General features: G+C 41.9%; 1 protein-coding gene across 2 annotated transcripts in view; it reads right to left on the bottom strand.

Moving 5' to 3' along the window:
* ADGRB3 (adhesion G protein-coupled receptor B3) overlaps nucleotides 1-24,128 on the bottom strand; it is a 703,006-nt gene that overhangs the window by 335,366 nt on the left and 343,512 nt on the right. For both annotated transcript variants that reach the window (XM_084826875.1, XM_084826876.1), the window contains 2 exons: nucleotides 23,100-23,168; nucleotides 20,653-20,761 (listed from right to left, as the gene is read on the bottom strand). In XM_084826875.1, coding sequence (XP_084683001.1) covers nucleotides 20,653-20,761; nucleotides 23,100-23,168 — 178 coding nt within the window. The remainder of the gene's footprint in view (nucleotides 1-20,652; nucleotides 20,762-23,099; nucleotides 23,169-24,128) is intronic.

The following is a 24,128-nucleotide window of genomic DNA, read 5'->3' as shown; positions in this document are numbered from 1 at the left end:
GTGGGGGACTAGTAAACTAAGAAATCTCTGATAGTGCCTCCCCAAATTCCTTGGTTTTGGGGCAGAAGATAGGAGTTCAGACACACTCTTTGTTTGAACCTCTCCTCCTCCCTACTCCCATTCATTCCCAGAGAAACCAGGCTTTTGCAATCCCAGCATTTTCATGGTTTGGAGGAAAATTACACAGAGGGCAAAATTAAACCTGCCAGACAGCTCCTAAGATAGGGCTTCATTTGTAAAACACAAATGTAATTTTAATTACATCATATTACCTACTGGTGAGAGAATTATGGGGCTGGGTCCTCTGAGAGCCTATTTGCACAAACATTGGGCTCTTGATGGGCTCTTTAAAATGAACTTTTAATTGCATGGGGCCACCTTACCTTCAAATTTCATGTGCTAAGGAATGCACCACAGCAGCAATCCTAAGCACCCCCCCAGAAGTATGTCTCCTTGAATTTCCGAATCCTTAGTATGATTAGAATCATATCATGCTGAATATAACACAAACATGTCTTAAAACATGATGTTATATAAAAAAGGATGTGTGTGTGTATAAAGATTATGGCATAATATATGCCACTGTTATATGCACTGTTAAAGTGCAACGTAAAGTGTCTGCTAAGCAGTAAGTTCCACTGAGTCCTATGAAACTTACTGCCAGGAAAGAGTGCATAGGACTGCAGCCTTAGGGTTTCAAATGCCACAAGATTCTGTTGATTTGCTGGTTTTTGGTAAAAGAGACTACCCTCCCGGAAGTCTTTCATTTCTGAGTGTCTTCATGATCTCTGTTCTATTTTTTGTTCCTTCAGATGTTTGTGTTCAGCACAAATCATTCAGTCATATAAACATAGGGATGGTTGGACTCCCCCCCCCCCCGCCATCCATGCCCACCAGATGCTTGCCGAACTGCTGCCACCTGGGCCCCTGGATGGCCCGGTCCCCTAGAAAGCTGCCATTTTGCGTAAAAATGGCAGCTCATTATTCTGCGTAAAAGGTCTTTTATGCAAATGGCGGCTGTAAAGCTGTAATGGGACCATAAAGCCATTTACCTTGTTGTGTAAAAGGTCTTTCATGCAAATGGCAACTGCAAAGCAGGGGATTGGGCAGCTGTGTGGGGGCATCTTGAGTGGTGCAGAGAGCGGGGCTGGCTGGCCGGCCAGTGCAGCGGGTTCCGCTGACCTCAGTCCAGCAGGCTGAGCAGCAGGGTGTCCATCAGACTCCAGCCCCATGTCGGGCACCAAAGACATCCTTATAAAAACATAGGGCAGTATCCAACCCTGCCCACTAAGCCACTGCTGATTGTATTATGTCAGAGGGATCCATTGCTGGTGTAATAGGAAGCGAGCATTCCCTAGAACAACCTAGGGATGTGCAAATCAGCAAAACTTGAGCTTGCCAAAGTTCTCTGAATTCCACCTCAAAGCCCGTTCTGACTTGAGTCCAAATCAGATTGCAAGAGTTATTTTTTCTTTTCACATGAAAATCTTTTCACATGTGAAAATCATATTTTCCTAAATGTATGCATCAATTGTGCACCTCTTTGAAATGTATGCATTCTTCTCCCATTGATTGAAGTATATTTATGTGCAATTTTCAAAAGTTCACATTTTTTCATGTGCATTTTCAAATGTACACATGCTGTTGAACACATTTTTTTTGGTCCGCGAATCCCATTACACATTTGGAAATGTACGTACTGCAGATGGCGTATGAGTCCATGTTCAGTCTGGAAGGTGCAAACTGGGTAAATATTGATCAAAAACGAACTGAAACAAATTTATCATGCATCCCTGGAGCAACCCTAAAAATGAGCTGGAATGCTCGTTTCTGGAACAGGACAGCAAACTCCGCTGACATGTTCTGTTCCAGAAACAAGTGTTTGGGCTCATTTCTGGTTGCTTTAGGAAGTGCTAGCTTCCTGTTGTACTGGCAGTGGGTCCCACAGGCACAGGAGCAGCACTGAATACTGCCCATTGGGTTGATTGGATCTAGACTTAGTTACACTAAGTTTCTATTGAACTCAGTGGGACTTCATGTAGTCATGACTACCCTATCTCACTGATTTCCCTGGGAACTAGTCTACACAGCAGAATGTGGTGGAAGAGAGCTCTGAGGTGGTAGAATGGGCTGTATCTTTCCAGTGTGTGTGTGTGTGTGTGTGTCACATTTTTTAAATGATCCCTGTGCAAAATCACTCTGCAGTTAGAAAATTCACACAGCACAGAGTGGTGTGGGATAAAATATCTTTCCCAATGTACTACTTTTTTTATTGCAAGAAGCCTGGTACACAGGCAAGCAATAATAATAAAAAAAACAACTCCAACCTGCAGCCTGAAGTATTATCATCCATGTTACTACCACAGGATGATGTCACTTCATTCTGCTGCATGTGGGCCTAGTCTACATATACAGTAGAATGAGGTGGTACAGTAATGAGGTAGTAGCAGATTACACCATATCAGATGATAGGGGAGTGCCTCCTTTTTTAATGCTTCCCTACACTGAAAAACAAAGCAAAAACAACTCTGTCCATTGAAACTAACAAACAAATCAACCCACTCCCTCCTGAACTGGTTTCTACTTGCAGTAAGGCTTTGAGGAGGGGAGAGAAATAGGAGGTATTCATCTGCAGTCTGAAATGATTCAATAAACAAAAAAACTATGGTTTACAAAGATTTTTTTTTCACAACACCTTTAACTATATATGCCATGATAGTGGCACTTATAATACAGCCCATTCTAACACCTCAGGGTTAGGGCTGCCAAAAAAGGAGGACAAAAGAGGATACCAATTTGCATAACATGTGCACATGTAAATTTATATAGGTATCAATTTAGAAATAATAAATATAATTTAAATAGAAATGCAGTACATCTCACCATAGTGGAGAAGACTGACTAGGTGTCCTCTTTGCTTGCTCAGGCTGCTCTCCAGGTGCTAATTATTCAAGGCTCCTGCTATTCCTCCTCATGGTTCTTTGACTTCAGACTAGAATTGGAGTGGAACACCTCTTCAAAGAGAGGACATCTTCAAATAGAGGACCAGCTCTCCAAAAGAGAGGACTGTCCTCTGTAAAGTAGGACACCTGGCCACCCTAGACTACCTCCTCACTGTCTCTCTTTCCATCCCATTCTGCTACATGTGCAGATGAGGCCCGGTAAACCAGGTCTGAGTTTCCTCAACCTCTCAGTTATTTTTATGCTGCCATCATCATCATGAGAATTTCTTGAATTAAGTAAAATAGACATCCATTTCAGAAACCAGGAAAAAGTCTCAACTGAATAAATGTATTTAAATCTGTATTCCTCTACAGTAGGTTCTCTCATCTTTTACTGAATACAAAAGATCAGTTCATTCAACTCACCCCTGATGTACAGAGAGCAAGATTCTCTTTGGCAGATAATCAAAGCACCAGATGGATACTATAATGGATAATGTTCATAATAGAGATTTGCCTTGTATTCAAAAAATCCAAGCCTTTCTTTTAAAGAATTCCAATCTTATTTACTTATTTTATTTCTAAATTATGCCCTGCCACATTACTCTGTTGGGACCTTACATTTTAAGTAATAATGGCAGTAGAAATTAAAAGGATCACAAATGTTCACTAAAACAGTAAAATAACATTCCCTCTATGTGCAAAGTTCAGAGGCAAGTGCCGATCCTTATGCAGCCCAAACAGTACCATCTATACACAAGAGGGATGTATCAGCAGGCCTGGAGGAACCCCAAGATTTGCAGAAATACCAAAAAACAAATACACACATGCACGCACACCTTAGAAAAAAATGTGTAAACAGGAGCAACAACACAGTCTAATGAGGGTAGAGTGTGCTCAGTAGTTACAGATATTAAATGAGCTGGGAAAAGTATCAGACAGAAGGGAATGCAATTGACTGACATGCTGGGAATGACTGGCAAAAAGCAGGGTGTGGCCAGAGCAGTACAAAATGCTTAAATATACTGCTGATTAGCTGGCAGATGGGCATGAGATCTTATGAGAAGTTAGGTGAGAGAGAGAAGGCAGGGACTACAGAGCGGGGGTAGGTGAGGGGACAAAGAAAGAGTTGGAGATTGGGAATTATCTCTCTGTGCCTCTTTCCCTGTTGATTTTGCTCCACTTCTCTCTTTTTCCTCTTCCAAGAGTTAAAGAGTGGGTTCAGCGACTGTGCTGAGGGAGACTAGCTTACGACAGGCTGACAGTGTAGTCTGCTGTTAATATTGTAGCTAAGACTGGTTTGTTCCCAAATCCCCATACTTCTCAAGTTGCAGCAAGGGTTAACCTACTTAAATTGCCCCCTCAGACTTCCTTCTAGGCCAAATCCAGCACTTCATGGCATGCAGAAGCCACATGCTCCATTGACATGCAGGTGGAAGGTTGCACTTCTAAATGTTCAAAAACTAAAAATAAATACATTTCGCACATGAAGTATGACCCATGTTAAAGATGGGACTCCTGTTTTTGATTCTAGCTTTTTTTGGCAACCCCCAAGGTAACACACACACACACACACACACACACACACTACATATGTATCAGGGATACACTGCAACATTTTGTTGTGGGACCCACTTGTAATCACTAACAGTGACAAACTTTTACCAGAAGAAAAATGTCTGCACGTCTCCGGCTTTGTTGTGGATCTCCCAAGATGAGTAGGCAAAATGATCTCCTGTGAAATCAGCCGCTTTTTCTGTATACTTCTCATAATTTATATGGCCAGGAAGGAGCTGGATCTCTTCACTAATCAATATTTAACAAATTGCTGCTTTCAGCTGTATATATAGAGTGCATTTATCTGTCTATTCTTCTGATTCACAGTCAATTGATTTGCCAGCTAAATGATGTTTAGACACCTAAGGGCCAAACTAGACATCAGTCACAGTTGCATGAAACTTTTCACCAGCTTAAAAAAACCCCAAACAACTGGAGAGCCTGACATTTAAATGGAGGAATGGAGGGGAGGGAATACTTAACACCTTCCCCACCAGACATTCCCCTGCTGTTCCATTTACTCATACCTACCTATTGCCATGGCCCCAACCTTGAACACTAGCCAAGGCTTGGAGACAGAGGAGGATGAGCCAGTCCAGTCTATGGCCACTATACTGTCACCTGGAAAACACAACTAGGTTGCTGAAACCGAACATAAGGCTAATAGCTGTGAACCTGTAAACTGTCAGGCTGTGGGGCAGGATCCAAGCACACACAGCTGCTTTTAGTAAAAACAATGGGGTAAAGTTACACACTCATGTGTGTAATACAGAGTATGGTCCTTAGATTGCAATCCTATACACACTTGACTGGGAGCAAGTTCTGCTGAAGACAATGGGGCTTACTTCTGAATAGACATGCATAGGATTATGCTGTAAGGTCTCTTTCTTTACAAATACTCAGGATGAACTTCTGTGACAAACTTGCAGTCTCTAAATTAATGTGAGACCACAAGAGGGCAGGGAAAGCTAAAAATGAATTTGTATACTACTAGCAAAATGTAATAGCGCAACATTACAAATTGATCCTCCTGGAGGATGCACTAGACTTTTGCCTTCTCTCCAGGTTCTCTAATTCTGTACCCTGTTAAGTTTGTTGACAGTTAAGGGCACAATCATATGGCTGCTAGACAGCGGATAAATGGCCATTGGATTGGTCGGCTCCCAGAAAACCACCTCCCCTGCCCCCACCTCCTTATAGGCAGCGCAGATCGTCCCCAGGCTGCACGCTTGGAAGAGCAGTGCGGAGTGGGCAGAAGGGGGCATTCCTGGGGGCAGGGAGTGCAGAAGTGCCTGTACGACATTTCGTATGCATTGTCCGTCCTCCCCCACACTCCAAAGTCCCATGGCTAGACAGCCGAAATCGGCCATCTAGCCATGAGTGCAGGGTGGCTGGAGTGCGGAGAAGATCCCCTCTGTGCTCTGCCCACCCTTCATTGGTTAGGAGGTTGCCTCTGAGTTAGGAGACAGCCGCCTATCCTGATAGGATTACTCCCTAAGAGGAGTTTTGTATTAGTGTTCATCATTCTCTGTGCTTTCTCTATCTACCCGCACGCACTATATTGTTTTTAAAAGTAAAAAAAAAAGATGAAACATTTTGTAATAAGGATGTAAATGATTTCCAGCATTAACATTCCTTCTTGCATATGTGTTTTTGCCATACAATGGCTTGTCATGCAGTTTGTGATTCATTAATTACTACTGGTGCCATGCTGAACTTGGTGCAGGGAGGGACTAATGTATACACATTTGTGCTTCTTTAAGAGTCTCCCCCCACATGTTTGACCATTTGGAGAGGGGGACTTGAAAGGCATAAACATATTCAAGGGGAGGGGGAATTTCCAGATTTTTTTGTTTAATCCAGACATTTATGCACACAGCAAAGAGGCTGCAAAAGTGTTTTTCATTGCACATTAGCAAACAGCAATGGGTTCAAAGACATATGTGTGTGTGTCTGTGTGTGTTTTAAAACTGCAATGGCTTGTAAAGTGAAGTGTTTCCACAGCATGGGGATTTTTAAAAAGAGTTTTGAGCAGAGCAATCTCATGCATGTTTACTCAGAATAAATCTCACTGTATTCAATAGGGCTTGCTCACAGGTAAGTGTGCATATATCATGCATTAGCATGGTCTTCAGCTCACAGCAACAGGACTAAAAAAGAGTGTGCACAATGTCTCTACAAGTTAAAAAAAATGGTGCTGAAGTATCCACACCTTGGGAAACAGTGGCTGCAAGGAGACATGAAAAAAGTGTGTAACAATGAAAGGGAGGGGCTTGGGGTGGTGGTTTTTGCATAAAATAGAGCATAAAAAATGTAAGTGCAGTACCAATTATTAATTCATGTAACTAAATTCATGTAACTAACTAGTTATATGCAGCTAATTCATGTAACTAAAGGCCTTTCCACAGCTTTCTTTATGACCCCGCCATGGATGCTAGGCCCTTCTGCTAAGTAGTGAGGGAGCAGAGACTACCTGTGCAATCAATCCACAAACTCTTTATTCAGCTGAGCTAATAGTACCCTTCACCTCTAGAGCAACTACAAAAGCTTAGAGCTGGCCTGTAGGCCTAATCTGCAAAGTAAATATCTCGGTAAGAGAGCTACTGAAAGCAAGCCAGTTGCCTCTCAGCTCCGGACGGGTTTCCCGCCGTGCTCGGCTGGCTTTTTCTGAGCTCCTGCCTTCAGGGAGGATCCTCCCGCCCCAGCCTCTGATGGCAGCCAATCTGGTGTGACGCCTCCCACCTCCTCCTCTCAGCTCTGCCTGCTTATCTGGCCAGGAGAGCCCTGGCATCTCTCAGTCCTGAAACTCCCTCCCCCTGTGACAGAGCCTGGGTTTCCACAGGGAGGGGGGAAGACGGTCTCTGTGCCTGGCCCTCCTCCTCGGTAAGCTCCTGGGAAGGTTTTTTGCTGGCTTCTGGGGAGGCTCGGGGAATTTCCTCCCACACGCCCTGTCTTTGCTGGGCTTCTCACTCCACCTCCAACTCTGAATCAGAGTTCAAAACCAAAACAGAGGGCCTGGGCTCCATCCAGACAGACCCCAAGCCCATTTCATGTATCCTGAGAACTTGGGAAAACAAACTGCATTTGTGCATTACAGTGCAATCTATGCACATCTACTCAGACCTAAGCCCCACTGAGTTCAATAGAACGTACTCTTGGGGAAGCGTGCATAGGGTTGTAGCCTAAAGCTGCAATCCTATACCTACTTACCTGGGAATAAGCCCCACTGAACTCAGTGGGACTCACCTCTGAATGAACATCTGTAGGATTGCAGCCTTAGGAATATTGTGATGCCCACTAGCAGCTTTTGCTTTATTCTTCATTATTTATATTTAAATATATGGGATGCTTTACTGCTTCAGGGACCCTCAATAGCAACAGCTTGACAACACTAGGTTAATTATTGCAGTTTATACCACTATTACACATCCAAAACAGTGAGTGGTGGGCTGGCAGTGGGCTGAATAAACAATTTAGCTGGATATATGGATCCCTTGGAGGTATTCATTGCTTAAAGATCTCACATGTGACATAGTAAAAAATATTTAAACTAACAGTGGTACAGGCAAAGACTGATTTTCATTCTCTCTCTCCCCCCTCCCCCATCACTGGCTTACTCAATTCATGGAAATCAATGCCAATTTTTTAATATTATCATTATCATCATTTTTATGTAAGTTAGCCAAGCATGAATGTTTGGAGGGCCACAGTAAACATCCATTACAAACAAACAACAAAAGCTTTCTTGTCTAAAATAAGGAGATTATCTTAAAAGATCAAAGCCATTATAATTGTTGTCACAGGGGAAGATTTAATGATCTAAAAATGGTCCGAGAACCATGGTTACAATTTATGTTCCAGACGTTGCCAATGCATATTTGCTTAATTCACTTACGTCACTGAGAATCTCTCAATCTTCCCACCCTGCCCCTGCATTTATGAATATAATTGTTATTACAATACATCTCTCATTAATGCTTTCCATAAGGCAAACTCTTTACATCTCAACAAAAGCTTTCCATAGTTTGACAGTGCATTATGTAAAAAGCATAATCTCTTCCAAACAAAAAGCAAAATTCCTTGTCAATGCAAAGTGCTGCAGTGATGTATATGATAGCATTTGGACAGGGAAGGAATAGGGGCAGGTGATTTCCCTGCTGTACTATATATATAGTAGAGAATCCTATGCACATGTACCCAGAAGTAAAAGTAATTCCTAGTCTATTCAATATGGCTTATTCCCAAATACAGTGCATAAGACTACAAAAAGTTTGCAACCTGAGTCTTTGGGACCTAATGGACTGGAAGAGCTAGGTGCAACCTTACAAGAGTCTTAGGAAATAATTAGGGCAGGAATAAGGACCACTTGATAATATGGCTAAGCCCCTTTTTAAAATTTTCATTTAAGAGCATTAGAGCCATGCTAGGTCAGACCAAAGGCTTATCTATTCCAGCATTATGTTCCTACAGTGGCCAACTAGATGCCTGTGGGAAGCCTACAAAGAGGACATGAATGCAATAGCATCCTCCTCCCAAGTTCCCCAGCAACTGGTATACAGAACCATAGTGCGTCTGATACTGGATGTAATATATAGCCATCAGCTGGACCAGCCCAACCTACCTTGCTGCCCGAGGCTGGAAGCTGCTGCTGCTCACCGCCCTCCTTTCCAGCTGTGAGGAGCTCGCCCAACGTCTCATGAGACATCGGTCAGTCACTCATGAGACTCTGGCTGGGTCTCATGAGACTTTGAGTGAGCAGAGGTATGCACCAGGAGGGCAGCTGCTCCAGAGAGCCCCACCAGCTGCAGTCTCACTGTGGCAAATGCCATTGTGCGAGGGCAGCTGGCAGGGCTATCCTGGCAGGAGCAGGGCAGCGGAGAGGCACAGTTCACCACTCTTCCCTTTCCAGCACCTGAATTGTTTGCCTAAGTCTGCCTAATGAGATGGCAGGCCCTGGCCATCAGAAGCCCCTGATAGCCTTCACAAATTTATCTCATCCCTTTTTAAAGCCATCCAAGTTGGTGGCCATCATCTGACCGTATCTCAATTTCATTTATTATATTTTCATCCCATCCTTTCCACAAAGGGCTCCAGGTGTAATTCTGTGAGACCCCATTTTATCTCATAACAATACTGGGAGGTAGATTAGTTTGAAATATAGTGACAGGTTCAGCAATCCTCAGAGCTGAGTGGGGATTTGAATCTGCGTCTACCAATCAAAGTCCAATATTTTATCCACCAGCTGTGATAGTGTGGGCTGCTGTTGTACCTTACCACCTAACACAGAGTAATAGAATCAGGTTGTTAGTATCTTGACAGACTATGCATGCTACCATTTGACCCTCAGTGTTAATGCTACATTAAATAGGTTTATATAATAAAATATAGACATAATGCAGTTAAATCATATTAAAATGCTTTAAAGGCATTTAAGTGGGGGCAGGAAAGGAAAATACAGTTAAAGGAAGATCAACACTGAATTACCTAAAAGCACCTGAAAATTGGGGGTGGGGAATCAGGTGTCATTTAAAAGGAGAAGGGAGAAAATGGCTATCTTAAGGAAGCAAAATTGTATGTTGTGACAAAAATTTCTAAAAGGAGACATGATAGTGGGATAACCATACAGTGGGTATGGCTGTACAGTCATTTACTAAGTTCATATTCCAGGAGCAAGTCTCAAAATATAACCAATACCTTCTTTTCATGGAGACCATCACAGCAATCTCTAATCACTGTTCCTTTCTACAGGTAGCCAATGTCATGATCCCAGCTGCCTGAACCGTTACCCTTGCTTCTGTATTCTGTGATTACGCTGTCTGTCTGTCTGTCTGTCTGTCTGTCTATCTATCTATCTATCTATCTATCTATCTATCTAATCATAGCATTGGTGGTCAGGATGACAAGGTCACGTCAGACTAAGAAAAGGATGGCTTTTCCTCAACTACATTGTGCCAATGATATAGAACACCATCCTTAAGCCATGACCAATACTGGAGGTTGAATGGAAAGAACTTGGTCAAAGATGACTTTTAATTTTAAAAAATTACCCAGCAATACAGATATAGAAACATAGAATAGTAGGGTTGGAAGGGGCCTACAAGGCCATCGAGTCCAACCCCCTGCTCAATGCAGAAATCCAAGTCAGAGCATCCCTGACAGATGTCTGTCCAGCCTCGTCTTGAACGCCTCCAGTGTGGGAGAGCCCACCACCTCCTTAGGTAATTGGTTCCATTGTCGTATTGCTCTAACAGTCAGGAAGTTTTTCCTGATGTTCAGCAGGAATCTGGCTTCCTGTAACTTGAGCCCATTATTCTGTGTCCTGCACTCTGGGATGATCAAGAAGAAATCCTGGCCTTCTTCTCTGTGACAACCTTTCAAGTACTTGAAGAGTGCTATCATATCTACCCTCAGTCTTCTCTTCTCAAGGCTAAACATGCCCAGTTCTTTCAGTCTCTCTTCATAGGGCTTTGTTTCCAGTCCTCTGATCATCTTTGTTGCCCTCCTCTGAACCCTCTCCAGTTTGTCTGCATCCTTCTTAAAGTGTGGTGCCCAGAACTGGACACAGTAGTCCAGATGAGGCCTAACCAGTGCAGAGTAGAGGGGAACTAGTACTTCCCGGGATTTGGAAGCTATGCTTCTATGAATGCAGCCCAAAAGAGCATTTGCCTTTTTTGCAGCCACATCACATTGTTGGCTCATATTCAGCTTGTGATCGACAACAATTCCAAGATCTTTCTCGCTTGTAGTGTTGTTGAGCCACGTATCCCCCATCTTGTAACTGTGCATTTGGTTTCTTTTTCCTAGGTGCAGAACTTGGCATTTATCCCTATTAAATGTCATTCTGTTGTTTTCTGCCCAGCACTCCAGTCTATCCAGATCACTTTGAATTTTGTTTCTGTCTTCCAAAGTATTAGCTATCCTGCCCAATTTTGTGTCATCTGCAAATTTGATCAGCATTCCCTGCACCTCCTCCTCCAAGTCATTAATAAAAATGTTGAAGAGCACTGGGCCAAGGACTGAGCCCTGTGGTACCCCACTCATTACCTCTCCCCAGTTTGAGAAGGTCCCATTGATAAGCACTCTTTGAGTCCAATTCTGTAGCCAACTGTGAATCCACTGGATCGTTGTTTCATCAAGCCCACTTTGAGCTAGTTTGCTCATCAGGATATCATGGGGCACTTTGTCGAAAGCTTTGCTGAAGTTGAGGTATATTGTGTCTACAGCATTCCCACGGTCTACAAGGGAGGTTACTTGATCAAAAATGAGATCAGATTTGTCTGGCAGGACTTGTTTTTGACAAATCCATGTTGGCTTTGAATAATTACGACATTGTTTTCAAGGTGCTTCCAGATGGATTGCTTTATCATCTGCTCCAGAATTTTCCCAGGGATTGATGTCAGACTGACTGGTCTGTAGTTCCCAGGTTCCTCCTTTTTACCCTTTTTGAAGATAGGGACCACATTAGCCCTCCTCCAGTCATCTGGCACTTCCCCCGTCCTCCATGATTTCTCAAAGAGAATAGACAGCGGTTCTGAGAGTTCTTCTGCCAGTTCCTTTCTTACTCTAGGATGCAGTTCATCTGGCCCTGGAGATTTGAACTCATTCAAAGTCATTAGGTGTAAATACATGATTGCATTTATTCTTCATCTGCTCCCCTTGCTAAAGAGCCATTTAAAAAAATATATAGTGGAAATGGTCACTAAACAGGAAAGTGGCAGCAAAACCTACCTGTGCCTTTTTCTTTTGTTTTTGTTTTTGGCATGTATGCTATTCTTCATCTTCCTCAAGCAAAGCTAAGGCATTTTGTCAGCATATACACATACTTCTTATCCTTTTCCAGCCTCACTGAACTGTCCAGTTATCAGAGGCTGATTGATGTGTAGCTGCCTGGCATCTGGATCCACTTGTGGAGTCTCCTAAACAGTGTTCCTAAACAGTGACCTGCTGAGTTTCAAAGAAAATCTCTGACCAGAAGTGATTCTCTCTATACTGTAGAATACCAAGCAAAAGAGGAGCATTGTAGCTATGGCCAACTTCTCAAACATAGTCCCTGTTCTTGAATCACAAACAAAGAGCCTTTACTCTTTTTTTGTGAACCGCCCAGAGAGCTTCGGCTATTGGGTGGTATAGAAATGAAATAAATAAATAAATAAATATTCAACACCCAACCATCTTATTTGTCAATATAATTTAGTTTGAAACCTTTCCATAAATATTTATATGTAAAGGTTGCCAGAGTGCAACCTGGAGATCTACACTGCTTCTTTAAATTCCCTGCTGCAGCAGGACAGGAAGCAGTTGGGAGATGCTGTATCTCCGATAATGACATACAGAATCCTTTGTTGCTTTTCTTCACCTCGTAGTTTGGAGTTGACAAACCACTTCTCAGTACCAGGGATTGGTGAGAATTGTGTTTAAGTCCATTTTTTAAAGAAAAAATTAGTAAAAATCTCAAATTTCTTTATATTTAGGATAGAAAGAACTGGAAAAATTAAAAAATTCAAATGTAAGAGAAAGTGAAACTGGTAATTTTGTCCATCCTGGCAGAGGGCTTTGAAAGCTTACATCTTAAAAGTCTGGATTAAATCCCTTTACATTCAACCAAGTTTGTGGTGCTGAACCAGGGTTGCCACCTCTTTTTTCTGACAGGCTGCCCATCTTCAACAGCTATATGGCAGGCAATTACAACATGCTAGGAATAGCTGTATGTAATGAATTTGGCCAGTGCAGATGGGTGAGAATTCTGTTTCAGTTTCTTTCTTCTTTTTTTATAAGAATTTACCAAAATCCACAAATTGTTTCATATTTGGCATGGAAATAACTTTCCATATTTGTATTCTGCCTTCATATTGATGCAGATTTTTCTTTAAAAGATTCAGATGTAGGAGAAAGTGAAACTGACAGATTTTCCCATCCATTCCTACTCAGTACATAGTTCCATTGGCTTCAGTTGAATTATGAGGTTTGAGAATCATTGCTGCCCTTTTTTGAGTCGCCAAACCATCAGAGGTAAGGTGATGGCCTTCTCGGTGGTGGAGCTGCATGTATGGCATCCTCTCCCAGAGAAGTTTGCCAGGTGCTATCCCTGCTCTCTTTTTGGTGCCAGGTGAAAATATTTTTATTTGGACAGACATTTTCTATCTGTTGATTTTACATTCTTATGCTGAAATGTTATAGCTGCTCTGTGTTATTATTTTACTTTCTGACAGTGCAATCCCACACATACCTACTCAGAAGCTAGTCCCATTGAGTTCAATGGAGCTTACTCCCAGGAAACTGGGTATAGGATTGCAGCCTAACTGTGCAATCCTATACACACTTACATGGGAGTAAATTCCATTGAAAGTGTGAATTACTTCTGAATAGACATGGATGGCATGTCTAACAGGATTGGAGTTGGTGCATTTTTTAAAATTTTTAATATTTGTGTTTTTGTTTTTTCTTAGTCACTCTGGCAGCTTTGGCTAAAGAGTGGCTAATACAGCTCTCAGAATCATGGCTGTAGGTTTGAACTGGGTGTTAAATTATAAGATGGGGACAGACTATTTTAGACAGGACTATGATTTTCTTTGAGACACAAACTGTACTAATAATAGTTAAAATACACTTTGTGTAGAATTGTTTTTTGGGTTCAGAAATAATTCAGTGAAACAGCTCCCCCATCCTACTTTGCATGTCTGCTGTATTCTCTCCCATCTTTGGGACCATCCTGCATCATTATGAAAGCAGAACAGAAATATGGAAATGCCATTCTAGAATTTTTGAATACGTATCAATTATGACTCATGCCTGAGGTAGCTTTCAAAGAGTAAAACATTCCCACTGCAGCAAGACAATCAAAAAGCAAAATTGCATTTTGTCACCTTTCTCCAGCACATCTTGATTAAGGTAATGCTTCTTAATGAATAAGGTGCTACAAGGCAGAGGAGGAATTTTCTACCTTACATTGTTCTGCCCTTCACCCTCATGTTATATAAGTGTTTGCAATATGAGAAACTTTTAAATAATATTTTTGGAGTTCTAAATGGGCTTTTTGTCCCTAATTCCCCAAGGATTTTTGTGGTACTTCATTAGAAACAAAAATAAAAATAAACAACAGCACTCCAGCAGCAACAATTCAAAGAACGTTTTCAAACCCAACAATAAGGGCTAGTTTAAAGAGATCTGTTATCTATTTGATCTGACTCCAAAGCAATGAACTGGGAGTAATATCAGATTGTGGTTACCTGCAATATATAGCTAGATTATTTCACTCTTTGAGTTATTGTGGCACATAAATCAAAACGAGGCAGATTCTGCTTACATGACAGTGGAAGCATCCTCAAAAGGTGTTGATGAAGATGAGGGGGGAAGTGGATCTTTTTGTATATGGGGTATGACACCAAATGGTTTGCACAGCTTTGCAAAACAACAAAATAAATAAAAACACTGCATACCAGCAGCCACATAGAACAGAGAAAAGAAACAGGAGCTGAACATAAGCAAATCAGGGAAGAAATTCTATGCAAGTGTGAAACAGTGATGAAGTTAGTGACAAAAAAATAATAAGCTAGCATAAAACAGTTCGCTCAAGAAAAGTATAATTATTGAATGCCCTTGTGATATCTCCTTATACCAAGAGAAAAGTAAGTAATGTAGATCTACTCTCTGCACAAAGCACAATCTGAATTCAGAAAACAATCATTTGAAAAGAGGTGAGCGGTCAGGCTTCTCTCTTCCACCAGCTCACTCCAGCTACCTTCTTCTTTTCTAACTCACATGACATTTAGCACCTACATGCCAGAGCTGTATGCAAACATTACATGTTTTGTGGTTTGTGCATGTAATGATGCACTTGCAAACTAGAGCTGTGTGCAGATGGCCTGTCAAAATTCTCCAGCTTATTTGTGGGTAGAGAAATTTGGGAGATAATTTCACTAAATTTCTCCAAGGGAAGGAGAAATTCTCAACAGTTTCTCCCAGGTAGGGCTCCCCATTGGCAGGGCTTATAGCACAGCTTCTTTCGGTTTTGGTAAGGGTTGGGGGGGACAGTGTTGGCAACTGTGTTGGCAGGCTGGCCCCCATTTCGCATCCACCACAATGCAGGTGTGAGGGGGGGCAGTGTTGTGTCAAGCTCCAGGGATGAGGTGGAGTTAGTGCTCTGCTAAAATCTGTCCTCCAATTTCCAGAGAGTTTTCTTCCACTATTAACGAGGCTTCCATTGTTCTGCCTCATTCTCAGGGCAGTCTATAATTTCTGTTGAATTTCTTTTGGTGGTGTTTTTGAGCGTACCTCATCACAGCTAGCCTCCCAGGCTGCCCACACTTCCAGATCTGAAAAAGCCCTAAGGGAGGGATTAGCTCATGCTGCCTTAAACCGGGCTTTAGTTGAAGTGTAGGAAGCTGAGGAGGCTACAGGCTGCCAAGGAGATGATAGTACAATGAAAGACAGGACACTCGTGCTCACTCCTCAGCCACCTCCTAAGGAAGGTAAGCCCAAGAAACCCAAACCTAACCCTTGAGAATTTCTCCAAAATTCTTCACCATTGAATTTCTTTTTGAAAGCAATTTCTCTTCTATCAAATTGAAGGAGAATGGGTTGGAAAAAAATGTGTGAGAAATTTTCAGCTCAGCGTTATTGCAAACATCTTACAGCAGCTGCACCTGAAGTAAGTCGCATCAAAGCCTCATATGATCTCCTGTTCTTATTTATCAGGGCCAGTCTCCCTGATAAATTACTGTCCCTGTTTTGTTTTGGAGAAGATATTTGGCCTTCAGAAGTTAAGGCTGCAAATCTATGCACACTTATTTGGGAGAATGTTCCATTGAACCCAGTTGGGCATTTCTGCAATCCCCGAGTATGTGGAGGGGAACTGAACCATGTATTCTCTGGTTGTAGTTTACTGGCAATGGCACTGGAGTCAATGCTTAATCTTGAAAGAGAGAGGTGTTGGGGCTTTAACCTGTATGAGAAGTATGCCATCGCTCTTTAAACCCTACTTCTTTCTAAGGGTGTGGAAAGAATGCAAATGTTCAGTTTTGAGGGCAAAGCACTCCCAATATATGTTCAGAGACACTTTATTGTTATTTAGCCATTGTTTCTGCTTAAGAATTCCAGCCATGAATTCAGTGACAGTTCACTTACTGCTGTGCCTCATTGTTCTTCAGCTATAAAATGGGACCAATGCCCTTTAAATGAGATGCCTGCAATCTAGTGCATAGATGTGTATTTTATGTGTTTGTCTTGCCATGTAGTGTGTGGCTCGCCTCGCAACTTTTGTCATCTGGAGCCATCTGTCAACATGCAGTTTTAGTACCTGCTCTCTGCTTGTTTCTGGATTGCTTTGGCCCCAAAATGGTCCAACAGGTGACAACATTCTTCTGCCAGATTCCTTCTGTAGCCTCACTCATTCATTCACAGGAGTTCCTCTTTTTTATCTGTGAAATGGTGGGGTGTATGATCTTTTGGGCTAGAATCCAATGCAGACATACTTCTGAATAAGCATTACTATTATTATTACTATTATTATTATTTCCAGCTTTTCTACTATAATTACCCAGAGTAGCAAAAATTGGGCTGTAAGGGCCCTAAAACAGTTTTAGTTTCTACTATGTATGCTTCCAAGTTTTTTTTAAGTGTAAGTTTAAGTAACTGACATAGCAATAACTTTGCTGCTAAGTTTTCAGCTGTTCTGCAAATTCACACTCTTTTCCTACAGGCAGTTGTGAATATGCTTGTTAAATGTATCAGCACTTTGGCTCTGCCCAAAATACACATTTTTTTTTAAGTCCATAGAAGCATCTTCTCACCTCTTGTTATTCTGTCGTAATCAGTACTTTCAGAACTCTCTTTGCCTCAGAATTGATTTTGCTGACCTTCTGAAATTATGAACAGTGCTTTTCAGTGCCAATTTCGCTCTTGCTGAATGACCTCTGATTGGTAGGTATAAGAGTAGCAGCCTCCAGCTCTTTCAGCACCAGTGAAGCATTTTATATGATTGGACTTGTTGCTAGGTTTGGTATCTTTAACAGCTATTTCCTCTCCTTTTGTTTAGCCTCTCAAATTCTCTGGTAATACTTATTGATTCTGTTAACCTCAAACATCCATTCAAGGGCATTCAAGTCCCGATGCAGCAGCTCCTTCTGTGTGCAGGATTGCCAAAGCACACGTGGAGAGGCTGTGTCGCCAAAGCCTTCTTCATTCACTTCACTGTTACAAACTGTTCGTCTTGGCACCTCCACTGCATGCACAGAGATCTCCTTGATCTTAAAATGAATATGTTACTAAAACCCTATTCAAGAATCCTGTACCTGAATAGGGCAAACATGCAATTAGAAGGATGGTTCCAGCCCCACCCCTCTGCTCAGTCACATCCATCGCCTTCTACCCATGGAGGGTGACTGTTTGATCCATTGGCTTCTACTCATGGAGGGTGACTCCTGTATCTGTGGAGTCTCTCCCCACGAGCCAAAATGCTAGGAAAATCAGCATTCTGGCTCATGTTGAGAGCTTCCATGGATACAGAAAGCTATGCTTTTCAGACAGTCATCCTTCGATATGATGAAGACAAGGGAAGGGGCTTAAGCAGTTTCTTTCATCATGTGTTTGCCCTATCCAGGTACAGAATGCCTGAAATGGGGTTCAGTGTAACCTAGTTTAATCTGATGATTACAACAACAACAACAACAACAACAGCAGCAGCAGCAGCAAGTAACCCATACATCCAACAAAACAAAGTGAAGGCTATTCAGCACTTAGTTCCAAGTATCAGCTTTGTGGCTGTTATGAAAAAAAAACACCACCATTATTGTGTAAAGTTATTGCTGAAAGTCACATTGGTAGGGCCAACCTTACCTCTAGGCCACATGAGATAAACACCTCAGGTGGCAGTTGTTGGGAGGCAGCAGCAAGGTATTAGAGGAGAGGGTTGTGTACCACACTGCCTACCTTGTGCCCTGTAAACTAGCCTGCTGCCTTGTGTATGGTGAAAGACATAGTTCCATTGCCAGTGTTGAACTAAGATTCAACTCCTGGTCCAGTTGGCTTTTATAGATGGAATGGGAAGAGAGCACCATCTTGTTCTTTGCCTCAGTTCGAAAAATGTCTTGGCCCAGCCCTGCATGCTGGCCACATATCCACCTCCCCAAATGGAGATGCTGGTTCTCACAACTGGCACTTCCACACAGTCTTCTGGAGGGGGAATCCTCCTGGTGGGAGATTCAACTGTTCAGGTACATAGGTCCAGTTTGCACAATCACTAGTTGGGAATACTGTATGCTTGGTTCCCACTCATTCATGTCAGCAGGCCAGTAAGTACACTCCATGCTTCCCACACATATGGCAGAACATACAACACTGGGTGTAGATGCCTGAGCTCTTTGGCCATGTAACAAACGCCCATGCTGCTTGCAATGGGCCATAAAGTAAGAGAGTACCATTACTTTCAAACTTCTGGCTAGGAGCTTTTGCATGGCCTACAGATCAGGTGCTTTGTTTACTTTAGCTAAGCTGGAGGGGATTGCTGGGGTGGGCAGAATCAACATGCTTCAGCTGGTGGAGAGATTTTCCTTTCCATTTCTTCTTCCATTTAAACAAAGTCCATATGTTAATTCTTACGTCGTGCAATAGCATGCAGTTATTTATTACAGCCTTGCCCACCCTGGTGCCCTCCAGATGTGTTGAACCGCAACTCCCATCATTCCCAGTCAGCAAGGCCATGCTGCTAAGAACGATGGGCCTTGCACTTCAACACATCTGGAGGGCAGCAGTTTGGGGAAGGCTGCTTGATTATATCTGTTTTTATCCTATGAATTTATGCCCTGCCCTTCAATGTGAAAACATTTTCAGGGCAGCTTACAAAAATCATGATAAAAACAACAGCGAAATTAAATAGATTTAAAAAAAATGCAACGATGACTAAACAACAGAATAAATGCAGCAGTTAAACCTGAAATGGCTAACCTGTAATAAACTTTGTGTGTGGGGGCAGGGGGATGCAGATCTCTGCAAGCAATAATTTAGCACCTTAGAGTCACATTTAGAATAGCACTAAACATGTATGATGTGTAAATTATTCCAGCCCAGCAGTAGGAGCTTTGACTCAGCCACACCCACACCTGAGATGTGATAATTAAACATTGATTGATATTAGTGTGGAAGTAGTGATCTGTGATTAAAATATAGCAGACAGAGCATCTCTGAAATCAAGGATCTTTTTATGTGACACTTTTTTAAATTAATGTGCTTGTTTCTAAAACTGCACATGTAACTCTTGCACAGGCAACCACCCATTTGAATTCAAATATTATCACTGGTTGGAATGCAAAGGCATAAATATGGTACCACAAAACTAAAAAACAAAGTAAGTATATGGCTACTGTTTAATATTGTGCAGCCCTCTTTGCCTGCTTAACTAGAGACTGCTACATATATTGAACCATCCTAAGTGCGACCGCTTCTTGGAGAAGGTACTGTTTATGGTGTCTGTTTGATTTACTCATACATTTCAAAATAGGTTTGTGCCAATGGCTGAAATCCAATGTCGGGCAAACAGACATCCGCTTATGCAATGGGACTTCTCCTCACCTCTTCCCCCTGCACCCCAGGGGATCCCCCAACCCTCCAGAGCAGATTTTGAGGGGGTGGGGTGCAGTGGAGGGCTGCATGGGGAAGTGGGAATTACACACACACACACACACACACACACACTCCATTAGCAGGGAGGAGGCCAACTGAATACAACCCAAGGTGTTTAGTATTTTAGTTTCAGAAGAAAAGCACCATTTGTTTCTCTTTTTTTGGCAATATTATATACACACACAACAGAATCAAAACATGATTAGGAATGCTGCAAAAATAACTTCAGGACAGGATCATATGTTCCAGTTGCTTATAAAGGTGTGCCTGTGTTGCATAATTCCTCACCTGGTTTCTAATCAACACAGGGTGTAATTTGAGATTAGAGTGTCTATTTTACTTCCTAAGAACCACACTTCCTTTCGCAGATATATCTACCAGGAATACGATATATATTGATCACTAATAGCAAAAGATAGGTTTGGAAGTGAGGGTGGCTCTCTCAATTTTACTTGTGACACAAATGGTATTTATACAATGCATACTTGCAATTTTTCAACATAGCATATATATGATAAAATAGATTCCTATTTCTTACCTACATTTCCAGTCATTAAGTATGAATTCTGAAAGTCCATCATCCCCATTCCAACAATGTGTATAAAATCTTCGATCACCTGCATTAGTTCTATTGAGCCTGGATAGATCTAAAAGAAATGGAGGTCATACATACAGTAGCCACAAGACCTCAAAGAAGCAATGGAACTTTGATAACAAGCACTCCCAGCATAACAACATTAACAGAACCTGGAAGTGTTGTCAGTATTTAAATTACAACTGATTGCAAAGCAACTTTTTTTTTTGGTCTTTAGAATAGGGATGGGCAGAAGGCAGATCTCCAGAAGTTTTGGATTTCAACTCCCAGAAGCCTCTGCCACCATGGCTAATGGTCAGGAATGCTGGGAGTTGAAGTCCAAAACATCTGTAGATCTACTTTCTGCCCACCCCTGCTTTAGAGCAAAACATATAAATCCAAGCATCAAGACAGCTGTGCTTTGATCTGTGGAAAGGAGGTTTTAGTTAAGACTGGGGTGGGGGAAGAAAGGGCTAACCAGCCCTCCCCATGTGCTGCACTCCCCCCAACTCCCCCTCCTGTGCCTTGTTAAAACAAAAAGATGAAGCTGAAAATGGTGCCTGTAGCATCACGCCTAGTTTGGCCTTGACATATACTCACTTTAAATATGTAGGGATTTCGCTGTCACCAGGGGGTGGGGAAAGATTTCAGACCAGTGCCTTGCCCTGTGTGAAGATCTAAGTTGGCACAAATTGTTCCTGCTCAGTGTTTGGATCACTCCCCTGCCACCCTGTGTAAATTTGCTGGCTGTTTTAAAATACGTATTCAGAAATATATTGGATTGGATCTGGACGAAGGAGGGTGGGGTGTGTGTGATCTTCATCGGTTCCCCCTTCCCCCTGCAGCCCCCTGCCCTGCATCACCTCCCATGCAGCTCCAGAGGGTCCTTCCTGAGGAGATTTTCAGGAGGCACAGGGGCTACAAGGGGAAGGATGAATCGTGAAGATTGCCTCAGCCACCCCCTTCAGCATGAGCAGGATTCTGCTAAGTGCTCATCTGGTCCCACCCACTGTGCAGCAAAGCATCCTAAATCCTATGGAAAGCGTTTTTTTTTAAGTCCTCACACCAAGTTCATCATCTCAGAAGACATAAAATATGCAAGTGTGGTTTATAACAGACAATGAATATTTCACCTAATCTAAACAATGGCAACTTGTGGAAAGTGAGCTGTTTTCAGCTAAGCAATCTCATTCGGTTTTCTTTCAAGCACTCTAAATTAAATATGTGCAAACCGAGGAGAGCCACATCCTATTTTCTTTCCAGTGTGTGACATGATGTCCTTTGGCTCTACAGGCTGAGACTATGTGCAGCTTTGAATCTGAGGAAGAGATTGTTCCATGGTCCACTGGGTTGAAAAAAGTCCTTGAATTTCCATCACAAATGTATTTTTTTATTTATTGTATTATTTAATTTGAAGCTAGTAGTATTTCCTTCTACCCAGTAGTAGCATTCAGGACAGCTTACAACAAACCAAGAATAAAAAGATTATTTTTAAATCTTTTACCACAGATATTACCACAAAATTAAGAAACAGCATCGAAAACATTAATAAAAGAGCAGCAGGAATAAAATGCTCAATAGCACCAAGTCTTGACTGAATAATAATATTTATTTCAAACTGAAATAAATGCAGATTATGTCAGTTGTGAAGAGTGTGAGTGTACACAAATGCGCACGCACACACACTTGTATAAGTGGTTGCACCCTGATCTTTTGTTGATACTAGCTGGAATTGTATTTGAGTACATTTCTATTAAAACTGAAGAAAAACAGGGGTAAATCTGGCAAATGTAACTTCATGGACAAGGAGTTGGATCCAACCACCTCATTGTGCCTGCAGAATAGATACCACTGGTGGAACAGAATTTCCTCCTCCTCCTCCCTGCAGCCTACCACACACCCCACAAAGATCCTCTCGAGGGTTTCCCATATAACCCTGAGACACTGGCCATTTCACATATCCCGGCATCCCAGGTGTTTTTTTTTTTTTAATGAGTTCATATGCACAGCTGTTTAGCTCATCCCATCAGCAGGAGTGACTAACAACCCAGGGACGTGTGACATCTGTACCTGAAACTCTGGCTTTTCTCTCCCCTGACTCCAATTCTGGGTTGAGAAGTCAAGAATCCTCCAGCTCTGGCTTGTTGGGGGTGACACAAGCCAGAGTTGCAGGTATGGATGTCAGGCTGAACAACATCACATTTAGCCACTACCACGGACAGGAGAAGCCAAGCAGGAACAATCAAGCCACATGAAAGAGCACACTGGCTCATTCACAGTAACTCAGGCCTCTGATGTGTGAACTGGGCCATAACGTTTATATTTTCACTTAACTAATAAGAATAAGTAATGTTATTATCTCTTGGCCAAGAAGGGAGGAAAATGTCGACAGTGAATCTACACAGATTTACCTGCTGCGCGTCTTCCCATTTCTCTTTGTTCTCTTCATCCAGAAGGTTGCTAACTATTTGAAAGAAGTTCTGAAAATTCAAGAAGACAATTAATTTCTATAAAAAAGAATCCATAGCATCCAACACAATAAAATCTTAGCAGTCTGTACGATGCAGCCTTATATAAGCTTTGTAGCCCAAACCTGGTCAGAGGGAGTCTCCTTAAGTCAAGAAAAGTCAACTTAAGTCAACTTTTTTGAGCTTTCACCTGATAAATAATAGAAACATTGCTACTATTGGTACATGCCTGATGATAATCAGATGTACTGACGACTGATTTTTTTTTTCAGTACTCTTTATGTTCTGTTAGTTGTTGCAATTACCTTAATGTTAGTATGTGAGCATTTGTGGGTATAGATATACTCAACTGAGCTAGATTTTCTAGGAAGCATGTTATTTATGGGTGGTTGTTTTTTAGATTTATGGGTTCATAATGCACTTCTACATACATTTTGAATTGTGTATATTACAAAAGAATATGACCCCATCTCTGAAGTTATTAGTCTTTATCAGGAAATCCTACATAATTTCCTGCCCACTCCCATTCATTGGCATTGAATACATACTTTGGCTGTTGTGATTGTAAAACAGCCAAGATCAGCATGCTCAATACAAGCACAGATCTCTAATTTTTCAAAGCCAACAATATAAATCTTGTGGTTTCTGCAGTTTGCATGCTCCCAGCACGTGTTTCTAATCTAAGATATCCCCTTACTGGGGCAGACTTTTCTGTACTTTCTGCATTTGCAAAATCATCATGTAATATAGACCATGTGATGCATATTCAAATGTTATTTTTTATTTTATTTGCTTTTATTCAAAATACTGTACAACCATTTTCTAACGTGGAACAAACCATGTCCAAAAATTAAATCCATTCCCCAAAGGGATCTTTGGATGTAGTGTCTTGAACAGCAGGCCCTCCCCAAAATGCCATACAGCAAGGGGTGTTTCAAAAGCAGTCTATGATATGGGGCATGAAGATCTGCT

The sequence above is a fragment of the Heloderma suspectum genome, chromosome 1 (assembly GCF_057233095.1).
Source record: "Heloderma suspectum isolate Gila_16-S chromosome 1, 16-S_ref, whole genome shotgun sequence".
Taxonomy (NCBI): domain Eukaryota; kingdom Metazoa; phylum Chordata; class Lepidosauria; order Squamata; family Helodermatidae; genus Heloderma; species Heloderma suspectum.
The sequence above is the reverse complement of the archived record's forward strand: the minus strand, read 5'-3'. Positions and strand labels throughout refer to the sequence as shown.